This window comes from Phocoena phocoena, chromosome 5 (assembly GCF_963924675.1).
Source record: "Phocoena phocoena chromosome 5, mPhoPho1.1, whole genome shotgun sequence".
Lineage (NCBI taxonomy): Eukaryota > Metazoa > Chordata > Mammalia > Artiodactyla > Phocoenidae > Phocoena > Phocoena phocoena.
The window spans coordinates 88825880-88846742 of record NC_089223.1 but is presented as its reverse complement, the minus strand read 5'-3'; the positions used below and the strand labels follow the sequence as shown (position 1 = coordinate 88846742).

At 40.9% G+C, this 20863-nt stretch overlaps 1 protein-coding gene across 3 annotated transcripts in view; it reads right to left on the bottom strand.

The window, feature by feature from the left end:
• Window positions 1-20863, bottom strand: part of PPARGC1A (PPARG coactivator 1 alpha) — a 296593-nt gene that overhangs the window by 71200 nt on the left and 204530 nt on the right. For all 3 annotated transcript variants that reach the window (XM_065877552.1, XM_065877554.1, XM_065877555.1), the window contains exon 2: window positions 18897-19076. In XM_065877552.1, the coding sequence (XP_065733624.1) occupies window positions 18897-19076 (180 nt within the window). The remainder of the gene's footprint in view (window positions 1-18896; window positions 19077-20863) is intronic.

The following is a 20863-nucleotide window of genomic DNA, read 5'->3' as shown; positions in this document are numbered from 1 at the left end:
ACCAGTCTTTCTTTGCCTAAAAAAATAAATAAATAACCCCCCTGGAAACGTTTCTTTCTTCTCATAGACATTAATAATGATAGCCTGAACTGTAAAGATTTGGTTTTACTGAAGGTAATGGAGTAATGTTTATTTCCATTAGGCTAGGTCTATAAAATCCTCTTTTTATAACCGTGAGCCTACAATTTCAAAACAGCAAAGTTTGACATTTTGGTCTCCGACAGGCAACACTTAATATTGGCATGTTTAAAAAAATCTATATGAAAAAAGCTCCTAATACAAGATAGGCTGAACATTTTCCCCGAAAATGGTTTGTTTTAGCTATCTCTCTTCCTCCTGGATGGACAAGGAAAATCAGACAGCTTATTGGCTTAGTTTGTTAGGCCAGGTTAAAGGGATGCAACGCCAAAGACTCTTAAGGGAGCTTACCCTTGGGCTAAAAATAGCATGCACTAGAGAATTATCTTAAATACGACCAAACTTGTTCTGCACTGTGAATGCAGATAACTGTAATATGTTTCCATTTTTGGTCTTTTCAGGGCTTTTTTTTAAGTTTGGCTTGTGGTAGCTGACTATTTAAGTCATTTCTGATTCTATTTGTCACATTTGCTCCCAGGGATACTGCCAAGAGTACCTGACTGAGGAATTCTTCTCATTTAGCTCTGCTGCTTTTGTTAAAATCTAATGAGCTACTGGACTGCCAAGCGTGACGTAGAACGGCCTTGTTAGAAGGCAGATTCATTTAAAAAAAATGTTATTAAGGGCCTAATGTGTGCATCCTTTTTCTTGGCTATTCCGTTTTCCTGCTAAGAGATGAGAAATGCAGTTTACTGTATTTTATAAGTAAATAGGAGTGTGTTTAACCCCTGATGTGATGAAGTCTCAAATAAATAACCTACCAACACTTACAAACTTTCCTCCCTTTTCACCCTTTCAGCAGACAATTTTACTCCTCTGTTCGTGTATTCATCTCTAATTTTGCCACAAAATCCATGCCAATATCTTATAATTTGTTAAGTGTCTTTTCACTAGACAACCAACTCTGTGTCCTAAGTATTATGTACATAATACGTCCTTGTAGTCTGAGCACCTAAATTAGTGCCTTACACATAGTGGATGCTCTTTAAATGGTCAATAAATGGGTCAACTTAAGAAGGACTGAAATAAATTCCTGTATCAGAGCATCCTATGTCATGAAGAACCTAGGGGTAAGATAGGAATAAAGACGCAGACCTACTGGAGAACGGACTTGAGGATATGGGGAGGGGGAAGGGTGAGTTTTGACAGGGCGAGAGAGAGTCATGGACATATACACACTAACAAACGTAGTAAGGTAGATAGCTGGGGGGAAGCAGCCGCAAGGCACAGGGATATTAGCTCGGTGCTTTGTGACAGCCTGGAAGGGTGGGATGGGGAGAGTGGGAGGGAGGGAGACGCAAGAGGGAAGACATATGGGAACATATGTATATGTATAGCTGATTCACTTTGTTATAAAGCAGAAACTAACACATCATTGTAAAGTAATTATACCCCAATAAAGATGTTTAAAAAAAATAATAATAAATTTTAAAAAATAAATAAATAAATAAATAAATAAATTTTAACCCATGAGTCAGCCTAAACAGGTACCCACATGGGCTGGGTAAACTGTTCCCTTTGAAACAAAGACAGCTCACTGAGGTCTTTGCTAAAATAGCAAAGATGACCAAGAATTCAACTGTTCTACAGAAACTGGTAAGAAATTCAGGTTAAGGGGATCCTTTTGCTTTGCTATTTTTGCACCCAGGTTTCCAGCCTATACACCAAAGCAAGGCCAAAACATTCACAACTTCTGAAGAGCCTGAACGCCTTGGGAGATTAGCCATCCTTTGCCATCCCACCATTTCTTTCTAGCCTCTGTGCTTGATTCTTCCAGGAAATAGGATAACTGTCATAGAGCTATGGTACTGTAAACTTGTGCGATTAGGCAATCACTTTTCCTCATGAGATAAATTCTTTCCATTGCAATTTTTGACAAGGAAATGACAACAAAAACAAAATATCTGCAAATGTTTGAAGTCTGGATCTGTTGAGAGAGGCAAAACAGACCAGGAAATATGGGCACAGTGTGGGAACAATGTGGGCCATGGGAAGCTGGGGCCATGCATTTTTATAAGCTCCCAGGTAACAGCTGATCCCTTGGACAGAGACAGAGTTAATCCGATGCTCTGGAACGCCATAAAGGTACCAATTCTTTAGCTCTTCACTGAGTGTGAGAAATATTCCCTCTTCCATAGGAGAGAGGAGTGAATACTCGACGTCCAAAGCAGACATACAACAGTGTCTTTATGTGCCAACACACACCAGCTTAACACATGTCTTGCAACTGCCATTATAACCACCCATCTATCTTAATCTGAGGAGCAAGTTTCAGTGAATTAGAAGATAAGTTCACAGCTAGTCTGGCAGGTGCACACATACTGCTGTCACAGTTGGCTCTGTTTACAAACCATCTCTTGGAGAGCATGCTCTCAGATCTTTGAGATGTCTTATTTTTAGCAGGATTGGTCTAAATGGCTGGGAAGGTCATTTTATTCTCTCTCTCTTCCTCTCCCTGAATCTGATAGAAACACTGTAAATCCACCCGTTAACAGACAGCAGAGATAGAATTCCAAATATGCACAGCTTTGTGCTCGGCACGGAGAAGGTGACGAGGTAACAAGTTAAGGCACACTTACAAAGGATACGAGGGAACGCCCTCATGCAGTTCATAATGTAGCTTGAGGGATACTGCCAGAAGGACAGACCCCTATGGCCACAGTGCAAAGACCTTCACAAAACGAAAAGATGCTCTTTGGCACATGTGATAATAATACTCATTTTGCCTAAGAGGGGCCACTGATAGCTTCTTAAGTTTAGAGATTTAATAGTTTATCCTTTGCCTGGTGAAGGTTCCCACTGAACACAGACCCCACCAACCACTGGCCTTTAGTGTAGCACATGGTTATAATACAGTTTATGGACATTCGGTGTATGGCAAATTTCCTTTGGACTCTCATTTCTTAAGACTTATTTCCACTGACACTCAAAGGAGGACAGATTTAATTTCTGAGAACCCCCAACTGCACATCTTTTTCTGTCCGTGCCTCCGCACTTCATTTGCATTGATTCTTTCCGTTCCACTGCTCAGCTCCACGGAGGACACTGAGATGGCAGGGCAGCCAGCTTGCACACAGCCTGGGATGGGCTTTTATGCTCCTGGATGAAAGGTCGGGTGGAAAGGCCCACCATCGACACAATGGATCTGGTCCCTCAGGGACCATCCACTGGTTCAAGAATAGCTTGCAGGTGAGTGATGGAAAGGGTCACCACTGCCCGACTGTATCAGGAGCTATTATGACAGCCATAAAGAGAAAGGGAAAAATTGAACAACAGAAGAATGACTCCTGAAGGGGACATGAAGAGAGGCACAAATGTCTTCATACAAGGGAGAAGCGTGAGAAGTACCAGGGGAGCCGGGCTGCTTACAGTAGTCAGGGTGGACGACATTCTTTGAAATTGCCGAAGTTTGAATATAATGAGGGGTCATGGCCCAACCAAAGCTCAGGGTCCATATAGAGAAACCCACGCTGTCCGTTCTCTCCCCTCGGGTGAAAGGTGACAGAGCTGGGCCAGAGAGTTTGGATAAAGAAGACACAGTTATACCTTTCCTTGGGTTTCGAGAGAGAAATGAGATTTAGAGAACTCAGTGTTGCACATTATCTGAAATCCTGTACCCAAAACCAAGCAGTGCATTTTAGTGATTGTTTTGTAAGCCCTACAGCCTCTATTTATAAGAATCTCCAAACAAAATGGGAAAAAAAGGGGGAAATTACTCATAGTACTGGTAATACAATTGAGTGTGTTCTCAAAGAATATAGACACATAAATTATGCATTGTTGGAGTGGTGGTTTATCTGGGGACTGGGTAGAAAAGCAACAAAGGCGAAAAGTATCAGTAATTTCCTTCTAAGGTAATGCAGGGAATTACTTATTTAAGGATACCTCTGCTGAGCTGTATTTGTCTTGACCAATGGCCTTATAGCTAAAGAGCTTTACTCCTGACAAGAAAAAAAAATCAGTGATCTTTCTTTTTTATAAATTTATTTATTTACTTTTGGCTATGTTGGGTCCTCGTTTCTGTGCGTGGGCTTTCTCCAGTTGCGGCGAGCGGGGGCCACTCTTCATCACAGTGCGCAGGCCTCTCACTGTTGTGGCCTCTCCCGTTGTGGAGCACGGGCTCCAGACGCGCAGGCTCAGTAGTTGTGGCTCACGGGTCCAGCCGCTCCAAGGCATGTGGGATCTTCCCGGACTGGGGCATGAACCCGTGTCCCCTGTACTTGCAGGCAGATTCTTAACCACTGTGCCACCAGGGAAGCCCTCAGTGATCTTTTTATTGGAGGAAATTTTTTCCAGTTGTGTTCTTTTTATCTTGTTTTACTTTTGGCTGTGTTGGGTCTTCGTTGCGGCGAGCGGGGGCTACTCTTCATTGCGGTGCGCGGGCTTCTCATTGCGGTGGCTTCTCTTGTTGTGGAGCATGGGCTCTAGGCACGCACGCTCAGTGGTTATGGCACACAGGCTTAGTTGCTCTGTAGCATGTGGGATCTTCCCGGACCAGGGATCGAACCCGTGTCCCCTGCACTGGCAGGAGGATTCTTAACCACTGCACCACCAGGGAAATCCCACCAGTTGTGTTTTTTTAAGAGAGAAAGTGATCTGACAGATTATACAATGAAGTTTAACATTACATGGAATGTTCTCCTATTAGGTACTACGACGTGGGAAAAACAGGATGATATCCAGACCCCAGGAAAATCTTTTAGATATAAAAATATGTGTGTGTGTTTGCATATATGCCTCACTTATTTCTCATGATCAGGCCTTAATCCACATGGGCACCTGTGCAGATGAATCAAGAAGCTGAATGGTTAACCACCCGATTTTTTATTAAAGCATTTAATGGGAAGATTTCAAAATCATTTACATATTTCCCTCATCTTAAAAATTATGAGAACTGATTTTTGTAGCATTATGTGATATTGTAAAATGACCACAGGGAGCTATTTAGAAATATAGCCCTGAGAAATACAGGGCGCTTTGCCCTCAACTGAAATGGCCCCAGACAGTCATATTTTGAGGAAGTGTCTACTTTTTGTAGTTTTTAGTCTCATCTGTTTTGGCCAGTTCCTACTTCCCACCCCTTGCCTCAACAAGCTCATTAACTTTCTAAATCATTTCTTCCCATCTCCCATGTGCTCAGAACACAGATAACTAGATTGGTGTAAATTGCAAGTAAAACAAAAGGAAGCAAGTGGTAGGTGAGAGCTGGAGAAGCTTATCTGGGAATAAAATGCATTGAGTTTGAGGGTATGATTTTTTTTTTCATCTGGTTTGGCTTCTCAGAGACATTTATACAAATGGTATGTTTCTCAGCTATGTTTCAGACAATTAATAATACTAAGTTAATAATGGCCAGAGAAATGAGGTCTCCTACTATGAATTATAAAAATAACCACTGTGATTAAGTAAAAATGCATCCCACCTATGGAACATACATCTTCCCTTTCAGCTATGAAATATGTCGCTGGAAATAAAAACGAACCAGCAACTAAAGGAAAAAAAGTGGGATCGCTGTTTTGTTTTTCCATATCACAAAAGCAGGAGGGAGGTCACACAGTACCGTTGGAGGGTATCATGCCTTTTGCTGACTCAGAGAAGAAATACATTTGCCATTCAAAGACAAATTAAACAGGGCATGGATCATGCTACCTGGATTGCCAGACTCAGTTATCTGCCAAGACCAGGCAACATTCAGTTACCCCCAAATGCATCTAAACACAGAAAATTCTTTGGCTCTGTGTGGACAGAATGCCTTTGTCAAAATTTTCAGTTGGAACAAATATTGTAAAGCAGTCCAGATGAGATTTGTCCCAGGAGAAACTGACACAAATTCCTTTAGGACAGAGGAAGCTACCTCAGCTACACTGCTGGGATTGCCAGGTGATAGGATTAAAGGAGCTAGAAAGTGGCATCGTGACCTAATATAACTCTCAAATCTACTGCACACAGAGTCCTAGAACTCTGGACCAGCGGGGTAAGAAGTCACTTAACCCATGCAGCATCACGGTGTTCAGATGCTCAGGTATTTGACTAGACCCTTCTCCAGTGGGAACAGGAGGCGAGCCTGCCCATCAGGCAGCACTGCCTAAAAGAAAAGGCAAGCTGATATCAGTGGCTCAGAGGAGAGCAGGGTGTCCCTGCTAAACATGTGCTGGCAAGACACAAGAGAATCCTGACATGAGAACATTTCTGGACAGGATCTGAGTTGGCGAGGATCCCTGGACACCTGGGAGAACTATGTCTGGAATACAGAAGCCCCAACGTCACCTCTGAACAAATGTGATGGCACCCAGCGAAGCTAATGTCCTTAGGCCAAGAGTCCATGGAAAAACCAAGGGCATTCCTATAATAGAAGGACTTTTTTCCCTATACAAGCATCATTCAAATCAGAAATAAACTTCTCGGAAAGGACTGGGGAGAAAAAGTTTAAGCCGGAGAATTACAGGGAAGTGAAAGAGATCTAATTGAATCAGGCCCAGTAGAGATGTAATGCTTGGTACCTCCAGAGAGAAGAGGAAAGAGGTAGTGAGCATTCTTCCTGTGCCTGCCTCATTCACGGAAGCAGGTAGGACCATCCATGAAACAGTGCAAAGAAAGCTCCAAGACGTAGAAGAGCCACATATTCAAGGTGTCGCATACAGACAAAAAGTGTGTCAGGCTTTCCAGCTGGACTGAAATATCATTCTCACAGAGAAATGTCAACAGGCCTAAAATGATGCAAAACGGTATTCATCCAAAGGAGCCCCAAATGCGTTGCCAGGGGCTCAGTGTTCCACTCACGGCAGCATTGTACACTGGTGAGAGAACTTGCTGCTGACAGCCTTGCCCTCTTCCCTTAGGTTGACTACCTCTCCTCTTCTCTCAGCCATTCCAATGAGCAAACTGCTGCTTTTCTCAATACACAGTGGGTAGGACACCATAAATCCCAGGTTCTCTAATTTCAAATATTCTGTCCCACTGCCCTGCTTTTGATGGACCCTATGCCTGGGCTCTTGGTTTGGAACAGAAGGTCCCATTAGCCAGGAGAAATGCTCTCCAGCAAAGTTCCATGTCGAGGTGAAGGCATTTCTGAAGATGATAAGTGTACCAACCCAGAGAAAGGCAGAACTTATCTGTGAGCGATAACCAGGATAACAGGCAGGTGGGGAAAGTCCCCGCTTTGCTTTCTCTATCAGAGAGCTTATCTCACTTGATTTTAAAGCCCTGTCTTCATCACTAACCATGAGCTTCATAGTACCATGGACTTGTCTACACGTAATCACTGTATCTTCAGAAAGTGGCAAGGAGACGGGCATGCTAATGGTTGACAGTAATTTTTTTTTTTAATGAAGGGATAAATAAATCAGTGAGAGAATAGAGAAACTGTTAAAATCCAGAAGCGTGAAGAAATGTGAAACTACGCACAAGTTGGAGACCAGTCGCTTCAGCCGGCAAGTGGTTTCTTCCATGAGAAAATGTGACCATCCATACCACAAGTGATACGGGATGAAAGATCAGTGTTAGTCATACCCCCTCGGTAATACACGCATTCTAAAGCACAGTCCTGAGGTTTTAAAGTTGGCATCTTAACCAGGAAAATCCACATGACGGCAGACATAGCCGGCAACACTTTCTGTTTCCAGACCATTTGCAGGAAGATGGGGAGTGTTGAACACACTCTAAGAATTTCTCCAAACTTCAAAAGTACTTGGCATCCGTTTCTACTCATGCCTCTGGTGCTGAAATATCAGCCACCGTGGAAACTGGTCTCTGCAGTTGCTCCCCAGCGACTGGTGAGTATGTTTCATTTGTCCCCTTCTCCTTTCAGTAAGTTGCACATTTGCTTCAATCATTTCTCTGCTGCATCTCTCTAAATTCTCTATCGTGGGAAAGTCTGATCAAAATGTCCAGCCTTCACTATGACCCAGGGCTCTGGTAATGAATTAAGAGTTAACTGGAGTGCACATGAAACAGAGAGCTTGCCAGAAGATGGTTAGAGAATTTCATGACAATTAGCACTGATTTGCGCTACAAGAATACAAAAAAAAAATTGTTTCAAAGGAGAACAAAAACAGCTTCTCACACATACATAACCCAAAAAAAGCCTTCTAGCACTGACTGAAAATGATACCATTGGATGACAGAAGAAACACACCAGATTAGCCAATTAGCATTCACCCAAGAAAAGTAAGCACTTTGGAGAGAAGGGAGAAAAGGAACCCATCAACGGTAATATCAACTTTACAATAGCCCTGACTGTTTATCTACCCAAAGGAAGTGCTACCTCCCAATTTTTTTTGTGACCCTCTTGACAATTCTGGGGGAAAAAGTGTTAGTTCAACATTATCGCAAGCCAGAATATGACTCTATTTATGTGACAAGTTGACAACATACAATTTCATGCTTGTTGAACTGATCGGTGTTATATATTCACTGTGCATATTACGAAGGCTCACTGTTATAAATATGAAACAGTATACACTTATTCAAAGTAACTCCAGCAGTGGCAATTTATAGCTGGGTTGTTTGTGCTCTTACGAAGCCCATTGCCACCTTAAGGGGCTGCAGCGCACAGAAACAGATGTGAAGTGTGACTCTGACCAAAATGGACTGACGATGACCTATGTGAAAGCAGGCTATTACATTTTGGTCTGCATGGCAGCTGACACTGGTTTGTATTTAGATATGTGACTGGTGAGAACACTGTGTTCTTAAAGCTCTGTTTAAACATGGGCCAAGACATTTGTCTGCTGGACTAATTATTTTACCACCCAGCCATGGCAAGTATCCCATTCTTTTCCTTAAAAAAAGAAAGAATGTGAATGTGTATGCACACACACACACAGGCACACAGTTCCAGTATGCTGTGTAAAGTTACAGTCAGTACTTTAAACCTTGGTCATGTCAGGTGAATGTTGGCAAGCGTTCTGGAACGTCTGCATAACAGAATCGTACCACGTTCTCGAGCAGGTGCCTGGGAACGGGACAAGGCCACAAACCATCAAATCATAAGCTGTCCCAGACACTGTTTTTGGTCAAATCATTTCCTCCTTTCTTTCCCCGCTTTCTTTCTTTCTCTTAGCAAGCTTCAACCAATTTGCAAGTGTTCGCTTCCACAAGGACAAATTTGGAAGAGTGAAGAACAACACAGTTTATCCAAATGTGGAAGGAAATGAGGGAACCAGGTGCCTTGCTAAAGCTAGATATCACAAATTTGCATAAGTAGTTTCCCAACGACAGAAGTGCTATTTGGAACAAAATAAATTGCTTGTATTGTATGCAAGGGCACAAACCTTGACCAAGTTTGTGGTTGCTTCCCTGCTACTATGTTTCTTTAAGTACACCCTTGATATTCCTGCTAAGAAGCCCAAGTTGGTGGCCCTCTGTAGGTAGATCTAAAAGGATAATAGTTTATTTATTATTTCATTTAATTATTTGTTTTTAGGTAGACCTAAAAATCTTACTGTTTATCTAGAAGTCTTCAACATCTGTATGTGACTATTAAGAAAAATAAATAAAAAATACTTGAAATATGAATTACATTGCTGCAGGATTTTCTAGTAATTCTTCTGTTTCCTTTTTGTTTGTTTGCTTAAAAGTAAGTAACACCCTTAGCTCTCATTTTGAGATCTAGCAATGCAGTCAGTGACCGGAATCGCGGATCTTTTTTGAAAGATTTTAATTCTAGCGTTTCGGAACTTCCCCACTCCAACAAAGCTCGTTATTCAGAATCTACATCTCTTTCTACTTTTCCTGTTGGACTGAAGTGAAGGTGTTGTCAGTCTGTCTAGTAAATCCAACCCACAAGATAACATAATCACATACATTCATTTCTCAGAGACCTTGGTGGTTCTTATCTCCTTGCTTTTATGATCTCTTATGAACAGCCAGGAATAGCAATTTGCAGGCTGTTTGTAAAGCCATCTTAGTCTGAACCTAGCCTTCCCCTCTTTTATCACACGGCGATATTCTGCAGCTAAATCCCACTCGCCATAGCAAAATTTGCTCTGAGCTCCATCTTCGAATAATTTAAGTATTCTCTGTGTGTATGGAACATATCAAACATGCAGTGTAGGGCGATTATCATTTCAATGAACTATTTATTAATAGAAGGTGGTGTGTGTGCTTTGCTTACATTTATTGATATGCTGCCCACTGTATATTGTAGCCTGAAGCTATTTAGTTCATGGTCATCAGCGCCTCAGACAAGCAGTGCTGTGGCTCTCATGGTCCCAGTTCTTCTTTGTGCTTTGCTCAACTTTATTTTACCACTATATCACCTAGAACCTTAAACACAAGGCTCGAGTTCTGTGTTAAATCACAATTGTTTCCTATTAAGTGTTCCAAGCTCCCCCATTTTTATTGTTACTTTATTAAATCCTTAATAACATAGATAGAATAGTTAGTTAATTTGTGTGTTGAGCCATGGATGTTAATTTGTAAACATAATAACATACTGCAATCATTTGCATAATAGCATTTTAATCTTTTTAGTAAAAGCTGTAATTCCCTACAAAGTACACTGCAGTAGAAACTAAGTGACTATTGGTAATAGTACAAAGGCCTTAAAATTCTGATCCTATTATAGTGTTGGAACATACCCAAACTGCTTCCATAATCTCTGAAATGTTACTATTCTCTGATTTAGGTGTCTGTGTCAAGAATAAAAATGAAGTATAACTGGTAGCAATAGACTATTTCCTAAATGTAATTTAGTATTCACGAAGCACCAGCACTTTGCAAATAGCTCTGAGGCTTTCCTTCAAAGTTCAGAGCTCCAGCCCTGCACATTGTGTGAGAAACACCAAGGATCTCACACTAAACTTGGTTGTGCCGAAGACAAGGCTCCAATAAATCATGCTGATGTGGCACAGGGCAGGGCATCGGCCACCAAGAATTTGGCTGTTAAGTCTCCTCCCTCCTCCCTGCCCGACCGGCCTGGTTTTACCTCCTTGAACTAACTGCTTCTGAGCAGCAGTTTGGGAGAGAATGAAAAAGTGGGGGAAATAGTTAACAAAGAGACTTCTAATAAAAAAAAAAAAAAACCAAAAAAACCAAAAAAACAACTCTAGAGGGGGCTTGAAAGAGCCCATTAACACCAATCACAAGACTGGCCAAAAAAAAAAAAAAAAAAAACAGAAAAAAAAAGCCTACTTGTTTAAAAGTCAAGCCAAGTCATTTTACGCAAGATCTGGTAATTCATTAATCTATCCGGCTGCAAACCTTGAATGAATAACTTGCTCTAGTAATGGAGATGGGCAGGTCTACACAGCATCAGTGTTTAGGATCTGAAACTATGCAAATTATTCTATCATTTTGGAAGAGAAAAGGCACAAAGGTATCTCCTATTATCATTTTGGGGTAAATTGCGTAATGGATAAGAAGTCATTTATCTTTGTAAAAATTTGCCCTTGCCAAGAGTAAGAGTGTGTATTTCCTGTGTATCTCTCTCCCCTTTTCCCTTGCTCTCATTCTAGCTGCTTGTAATTCAGCATCTTTGGCAGGCTACAGTAAAACACAGTACCCTGCTTTGCTTTCAAACTATACCTCAGAGCGCACAATCTTGAAAGTAACCTGAGAGGTTAAAGAAGAAGAAAAAAAATGGTCCTTACAAAATTGTTTTACATCACAGGCAATTCATTTTATAAAACACACAATAGAAGTTTTCATTGTTAAAAGAATAGGCACATAATTATCGGGACAGATAAACCTTGTTAAAAATGTGAAGTCTGGGGTAGAGAACAGTGGAAGAACAATTTGGCTGTCGGTCTTTAATGTTCATCTTTTTATCTGCTTTGTGTGTTGATCTCGTTCAGAGGTGAACCATCTGCTGGGCTGTGTTTCCAGGACATTTCATATAGATAGGGGGAGGAGGACAAATGGACACTATGTATAAGCTTACTATGCAAGCACACATAGTTGCTATACAAAGAGACAGTTTGTCCACTGCAGCATCCTGAATCTTAATGACTTTAACCTCGACTAATATCTTTGAAGTAAATCTAAGAGGCAGTGCGCCACTTCTTCCTGATTCCTCCCCCAAGTTTTCCTCCTTGTGAATGTGGGTCTCCACTTTCCTGGCTCCAAAGATATCCAGGGGGAGTAATTTTTAGTTCAATGACCCACTGGAGAGTCCAGGAGGTAGGAAAAGCCCAAGAAATGTCTCACCTCCTTCTTGGAGTGCCAACAGTATCGAAATAGTTGGTCTCTATCCCCAAAACACAAACTAGCACCTTCTACAATCATTGTGCCCAATTACACATATGGATTCTCACTTTCCAAATTGCAAATGGCTAAGAACTGGATTGGCTTCCCTGAAAAACAGCAGCCGACCTCATCTTTTGTAACCACAACTTACACTAACAAAAGCAACCATCAGGAAAGTTAGTGGTGAAGGATGTCATTTAACTGGCATCCTTTGACTTACTATTTATTAGTAGGGATTGATGCCAATAGACATAGCCCCATGGGTCAGAGCTCCTGAGCCATATTTTCCCAGTGGTCAGCATAATGGCGAGGAAGAAACAGGGTGATAAACCAGATGTTCCCAAGATAAGGCAGATGTTATCAAGACAAGAAGTCTAAACAGTCTTTAACTGAGGTGTGTAGAGAAACACACACACACACACACACACACACGTGAACACTATTCAGTCTCCCAGCTGGATAAGCCCACAGTAGAGGTTGAAAATAAAGCAGCACACAGGCTGGGTCAGATTGTTGCTTCCTGATTTGTGATTCTCCAAGATGAACATCTAACTGATTTATACCCAGAATTTGAAATTTTGTGGTAGACTACAAATGCAAAGAGAAGTACAACATACATTTTTAAAATACTCCGTAAGTCTCCAGGAGTTTCAACATTCTTCAATGTTCTTATGTTACAGCCAATTATCTCCCCACTTAAATGGCTATTATTTTCTTACTTGAAGTCTATATTCTCCCTAAGCGTCATTACCAAGTGTGGCAAAAATCTGGTTGTGGGCCGTAAATTGAATTTAAATGACAAACTTTTATTGATTGCAAATTCCAGGAATCTTCAAGAAGTGATTATTGTAAATGAATTCGGTCTCTCCACATAAAAAAGGAGAATTTATTCTCCCAATGATTAAATTAAGAGGAGGTGGTTTGGACACACATTTTTTTCTCTGTTTGTTTTATTAAAATTCCAAGAGGTTTGCCATTCATAGAAAAGTCTGCCTGACCTCAGGCACAGGCAGAAGCAGGAATTCATTACCATGGAAGGCTACAGAATTTCCTCCAAGGAGACAAGTGAGAAAAAGCAGACACCACATGAATTTGTGGATTGGGTTAAATAGGTTCTGCCCCTGATGCAGCAGGGAGATGGCAGCCCCTTTGTAAAATGACTCACAGTCCAAGAAAGTGCTTCAGCTCCTAAAGGTGAGCAGAAACTTAACCAGATAGATACCCGTGAAGTTCCAATTCCCTTTGGAATATTTTCGAGTTAGTCTGCTTTGCCACCTCCCTCCCTAACCTAACCCATATTTATCAGGACTGATGGAATTTTCCTTTGAGGTGCTTAAATTTTGTTCCCTGGACGCCATCCCCTCTGCTGTCACCTTGTCCCTTCCCTGCACCTGCATCGCATGGGGTTTGGAATGCAGCAGAGCCTGCTGTCGGATTTCCTCTACTTTCTGCTTGTCCATAGCTCTTAAAACGATCAGAACGATCACCCTTAAATACCATCTCCGTCACGTTGCTCTCATGCTAAAAATCTTCAGTGGCACCCTAATTCCTATCGTGGAAACTCTAAACACTTGCAACTGGGTCCTCAGGGCCTGGCATAATTTTGTACCCACCCTAAATCCAGACTTACCTATCTTACTCCTGTGCTCCCATGAATACATTTTTCACTTTGAGTAAACCAAGCTCTTCACCTTCATAATCCGTCTATGAAAAGACTTCACTCTTATTCTCTTATTAACCTTGGTGATGTTATTCTTGCTGATTCCCTCCTTAGCTAGGATACATACACACACACACACACACACACACACACACACCCCTACATGTATACATGTATATATGAATACACACGGTCTTGCCATATTTGCCAATTGCTAATATATATATATAATATAACCCCATGCATATAAATATACATGTGCACATATACATGGATGTATATAGTGTTACGTTGTTCTCCAATTACTGATATATATGAACATGTATATATATATGTATATTTGTATACACAGTCTTCCATTATTTGCTAATGGTTTCCGATTTCACCCTCCCCAACTAGATTTAAGGTCCTTTAGGAAATAGATCTATTGGAGCTTTATATTTAATTTTCACATTAACTAACGCAGTTCACACCATCAATAAATATATGATGGTTAACTCATTCATGAGGTTGTAACTATTTACTGAGTACACACTTTCTCCTGCTTTCTAAGAAAGCATCTAGAAAAACTTCAGTGAACAAGACAAGCTGGTTCCCTGCTCCCAAAATGCTCACAGTCTTTTGAATAGCCAAGATCTGTTGTTTTTAACTTTTTCATAAGTATATAATATATGCCCATTGTAGAAAAAAATTAAGAATACAACTGAAAGTCGAAGGAAAAAATCATCTATATTCCCACCATAATGATCGAATATTCTTGAAAGTTTCCATCCGCCATTCCCCGGTGGCATATAGCAGGACACCTTATAGACAGATAGCAGGAAACCACCCTTTTTCTTTTACAAAAGTTCACAGTATCAGACCTTCCTGCAAGTTTCAGTAATTATCCAACATGAATACTGGCCACAGCTTAGAGACCTTCCCTCCCCATTAGCAAAGGCAGCCTTCAGTACGTATTCTGAGCAATGACCTAGAGGCAGCTACATCCTCACTCTCCACGTACTAAAGAACCCCAAATAGCTGCGTTCAGAAGTTACCAGACCAACAAATGAAAGATGCCCATTCAGTGGAATCAAGGAGGCATCAAAGCAGAGGTTAAAATAAAGCAGAGACAAGGTGGCCCACAATGTCCCAGAAGAGCCAATGTGCTATTTACCCTAACCCATGCCACCCATCTTTACACACTGCCATGCTTTAAAAGTACTTCTTTATTCTCCTCCTTCAAACAATGCACAAAGCAACAGAGAGAAGGAAGTTGTGTTGCAATATTCTGAAACATAAATCTTGCTACCAGCCGGTCCAGGGACAGCATCCTGTTTTCCTGACACATGGATAAGATAAACTGGGTGCTGCACCTATAGGCCTTGTATCCTGTTTTGCTAAGTGGCTTCTGAATCATACGTGGTCACCTGCATTTACACATCCAAACATAGGTTGTGCAAGCAGATAGCGCTGTTTGTGTGCCCAGTTACTCAACCAACATGCACAATTATGTGTCAGCTCACTCTTCTCCCACTCAGGAATTCACTGTCTCCCCAACTGGGACATTCAATTCCATTCTTTTTTTTCTTCTTCTTCTTAAGTTATTCAATACATAAAAATCAAACTAAGATTCAAATGATGGAAGAGGTCAAATGAAGAAATTTCTATTTATTCCCAACGTTTAAGCATTCTGCAATACTAAATGTAACTCTAAATACCCACTTTCTTCCCGCTTTGATGAGAATTCAGAAATCCTGTGGCCAGTTTCCAGCAGTGTCATCAATGTGATACTTGAGTCAGGGAAAAGTGTTGAACTGCTCGGTGCCTTATTTTATTCTGGGAATCCGAGGTAGATAATGCTTGTTATTGGCAGATCAGAGGTGGCAGAGACCGTGACTGTTGGGCTTGCTCAAGTACAAGGCCTTCACAAATGTGATGAGGCAGGGTTTTGAGAACTGGAGGAGAACAAGGGAGCACAGGTGAAAGTCCGCTGTGAGAGGTTTAAAGTCACAGGCGCTGGGAAATGCCTTTGGGGTAACGCAGCTTCAGTAGAAGCAATGTGCAAAGCTGTGGCCGTTCAAGGGTTATTCTGTTGCCTATGGAGTTTCTTTACAGGGGAAGACACAATTTTAGAATTCCACCTATGCTCAAAACACACTTTTTTTTTTCGTTATAGAAAAGATGTCTGAGTTTAACGCTAGAGGGCAAAGAGTAGAGGCATCTTTCTGTATGCAAATGCTGAGGAAGCGGCTGCTGTGTGTAACAGTATTGCCACATTTGGCCTTACCCTTGGCATCAACAAAGAAGAATGGGCTTTGTGACATCAGAGAAAACTGTTATGGGGACTTATTGATACAGTCACTTTTGCTGTCTGCCACCAAGAGAATTCCTGACATATCAGTCCTGGGGCCCTGGGCATCTTGAAAATTTTATACGGCTTCTAAGTCTTCATATCCTGTATCTTAACTCTATTTTCTCTCTCGGAAATGTGACAGATTCATCTTTAGTGTTTTCTAAAAATTGCGGCGACTTTTTTTTTAAACAGAGTTTCTTCACCTCAGCACCATGGTCACTTGGGGCCAAATGATTCTTTGCTGGGGAGCTGTCCTGTGCATTACAGGATGTTAAGCAGCATCTCTGGTCTCTACCTACTAAATACCAGCAGCATCTCTCTGCCTCCTGTCCTAAAAATCAAACATCCCTCCAAACAATGCGAAATATCCCCAGGCAGGCAAAGTTGCCTTCAGTTGAGAACCACTGTTTTAAGATGAAATGATGAGAGATTAAATGAAATAAACCTTGTGTTTAGAGTGTTGAAAACAATTCCACCAGTAGTAGAAAGTTATATAAGAAAACAAAAGGGGCGTCTTTGTGTAGATTAAGCATCTATAGATATATAACTGGTTGCCAAACCAAGTCTCCCGGAAGTGTAAATGAGAAGTACCTCATGCAGGTGCCACGACATGAAATACAGGGACACCAGCCATGAAAAAAAGGTGTATTTTTTGCAACCAGCCCACAAGGGAGGCCTTGACCACCACGCCATCGCCCCAACCACCTTTTAGTTTTTCCCTAACCATCTTCTACAAAATGCATGGCATTCACCCAATATGAAATAGTCGATTTTTAGATAAGAGGTCTATGGAGATGGACATTTTTAAAAGTACTGTTTACTTAATGCAGCATGACTTAAAATGGGCCTGTAACCTGACAAGTGTACTGAATGAGGAATGTTCAATTTACCAGTTCGAACCAGCCAAGTCCTCACATGAACTTTCTGAGACCCGGCTGAGAAGCCTGGGAAAGTATAACTAACCACAAACCCTCAGTGTTTCCTCCACCTGATTCCTTCTCCCCAGCCTTCACTCCATTACCTTAAGCACTCTTCTAGGACCCACTTAATGCTCCAGACATATTATAAAACCTTAGTGGTCAACAGAATCTACAGCCATCTCAGCTCACCAGCTAGATACCTGCTTCCATGTCAACCAACACTGAAAGAAAAGATTCTGTTCTATTTTTAAATATATTGAGCAAAGAAGCAGCTTGGTATGTAAAGGATGGCTGTCACCCAAATTCACTGTTATTCTATTTTTAATCAAGGATAATAGACTTCGAAGTCAGATACATCTGGGGTTCAAATCCCAAGTCTTTGTCAACTGTGTGATTTTGGGAAAATCACTTAGCCTCTCTGAAACTCACTGTCTGCATATGTAAAATGGGAATGATAATAATAGTACCTAAACAATAGGTTGTTTTGAGGGATGAGTGTGATGACATACATAAAGCAAGAGTGTGCCGAAATGTTGGCCATGTTGTTATTACTATTACTCTTATGAACATACCATATTCATCATTCACTCACTATTCACAAAGCACTTATTCAACACCTTCTGTGTGCTGGAAAAACTCAGTAAATATTGTAAAATGGGTTTTCTTAATGACTCAATAAACATTTATTCAGTGCCTTTTATGTGCTGGGTGCTGGAAAAACTCAATAAATATTGTAAAACTGGCTTTCTTAATGACTTGAGATTTCAACCAAACAACACTGAAGTATAAGAAATGTCTCTGCTGGTGGATAAAAAATTACATTTAAAGTGCTTTGTTTGGAGCCTGGCACATGGTAGATAGAAAATGTTACATGATAATGGTGGGGCTGGTGGTGGTGATATTGAAAACTAGTTGATTTGATAATCTTTACTCAATTCACTTGCCAGAGTTTGTCCCTCTAAGAAACCATTTATTTTCAAGTAAATGAGGACTGATCTTATAAGAAAGAACTTCTTTTCTCAAAGTAACTGTTTAATAGGTGCAGATTAACATTCTTTATTACAGGGTAGGCTTATAATAAAGAGTCTACAGCCTGGGAGGTAATTCTCACTACTGAAAAGTAAATTAATTTTGACTAATTTATAAGTAAATAACAGAGTAGTTGGGCTTAGAAGTTCCCATAATATAAAGAAATCAGAGGTACGATTATAAATATGACAATGACAGTAAAAAAAAAAACTGCTCACCTACTTTGTAAAATAATTAAATTAGACCTCATGCCTTGGTTAAAAAGAAATGTATTCTTTTACACTCTACGTTAGTTTACAGTAGGCACCATTTTCTGTGGGAAATAGACAGGAATAAACAGGTGTAGACGTTTGTTCTTCCTTGTCATTTATTCTTTCACAATCCCTTAGTATTTCAACAGAGTTTGATGTACTCTGTTGTGGGTCCTTAGGGCCTTAATTCTCAAAAAAAAAAAAAAAATTTGTTTTCCAAAATCGTTTTTCCACAAAATAGCAAGTGCCTAAGTATGATAAAAAGTCTTTTGGTGACAGCAAAGTAAGAACTCATTATGCTTTCAGGCCAATAATATTTTAGTGTGGCATAAGCCAAGTTCAATGAGAAATTAATTTTCACCAAGGGCTGTCCTTACCTCAAATATGTTTGAAGGCTCATTGTTGTACTGATTGGATATTATTTCTGACTGGTCACTGCACCACTTGAGTCCACCCAGAAAGCTGTCTGTATCCAAGTCGTTCACGTCTAGTTCAGAAAGGTCAAGTTCAGGAAGATCTGGGCAAAGAGGCTGGTCTTCACCAACCAGAGCAGCACACTGCAGGGGGCAGGGGAGGAAAGAAAAAAGCTTTCATTAACTGCAGGAATTTATTAAACTGCAATAGCATGTGATAGGAATTAAGCCTGGTTAATTCAACGACACCACCAAAGCTGGTTTCCAGGGTTTTAGTCCCCAGAATAAACATCCTAAATTCTTTAACTCGCTTTGCTCCCAAAGGATACTTTGCCAGAACCATTCCATCCCAAATGCTACCTCCAAATCCATAGTAAATGCCATGCTTCCATGAAGCCTTCTCTGATTCGTCCAGTTAGAAATCAACTTAGATTTGTTGGTACCTCTTTGAAAGTTAGCACTTACCAAGTTTCAAATTGTTTTCTGGTTAACTATATGCAAAATTTCATTCTACTCTTAGAGTATAAGCCCTTTGAGGGAAGGATACAGATTTGATTTCACCTTGGAATTACATCACACACACGAGCGACAAACGATTACTAAATGAGAGAAAAAAAAACCATAAGAACTACACCAGGAAAACTTTCTCCATTTACTCTCTCTTTAACCATTATAATCCATATAATTCATTTAGCAACTAATGATGCAACGTCCTTTAACATGTCTATGGTTCTCTTGAATCGTTATTTAAATCTTTTACTTGACTTTTCATGAGATTCTGAACTTCTCAAACAGGTCAAAAATAAATCCATTGAGATGAAGGACAAAAATCATATTTTTTATGATCTTTGTTATCTTTCACTATGTGTAACTTGCAAGTCTTCTGTGTTGGTGTGTGCGTCTGTGTATATGTGTATACCGTTGGGATCACCTGAAGTCTGAAAAGAAAAACCACTCTAGCACACCACAACTATGTTTTTGTTCATCATTTATATATTCCTAAACTGTGCTCTAAGTGAATTCAAAAGAACAATTTTTTATTTGGAGTTTTAAAAATGGTTTCAATATATTGAGAGGCTTAAAATACCCTCTACCGGGACTGGGCTGCTCGTCACCTCCTTGCATAGAGTAAGTGGTCTGTTAACTCTCCTGCACTGTGGGTTTCTGAGGAAAGTGGACCCGCTTCCTAAGGTGGGCTTCTAACCTCGAATTGGCTATCTGACTGCTGTTTCATCACTGCCAATTGTGAAGAACCCTGCAGAAGCTTCCTTTGGAAGGGATCTGGTGATGCCAGAGCCATAAGGACTTTATCTATCTGCAAGCCGAGGGGTCTCAATGGAAAGGCACACTCCCTGAGGTGGTACCCTCACGGGCCTCCCTTCCAAGGCCAGGAGAGATGCTGGGGAGTTCTTCCCATCCAGGCAGCAGTTGGGCATGAAGCTAAAGATACTGCTTGACATTTAGATTTTGAATAAAATAAGTTCTACGCAGATTTTTTTTCTCAAGCACCCCTGTCATCCCTGGCAGGCTACATGACACGGGTCATATGCAGCAGCACGCTGAGAAGTAGGTACTGGATAATGGAGCCAGCAGTTGGTAAGGGGAGGCTGGGAGAAGGCTGAAAATTCCTGCACTTCCTCCCTAAGACCACTGGGCCCCACTGAGATCCCAAACTGCAGGCACAAAGGTAATGCCAAGAAAGGGCAACCCCCTTCATCTCAACTCTTTCCTTATCATTTTATTGGTCTTTCTCTTTTATTATTGGAGTTAGCCCAAAGTTGCAGATCCGTATACTTGACTAGATTGATAAGTAAGCAGAGGCTGGGCTGAAGAGAAGATTTTGTTCTGGGACAGTGTTTGGATTTTGTTACAGGCACAACACTTCCCAGTCTGCACACTTGCCCACTGCTTGTCCTCCAAACACAAACACA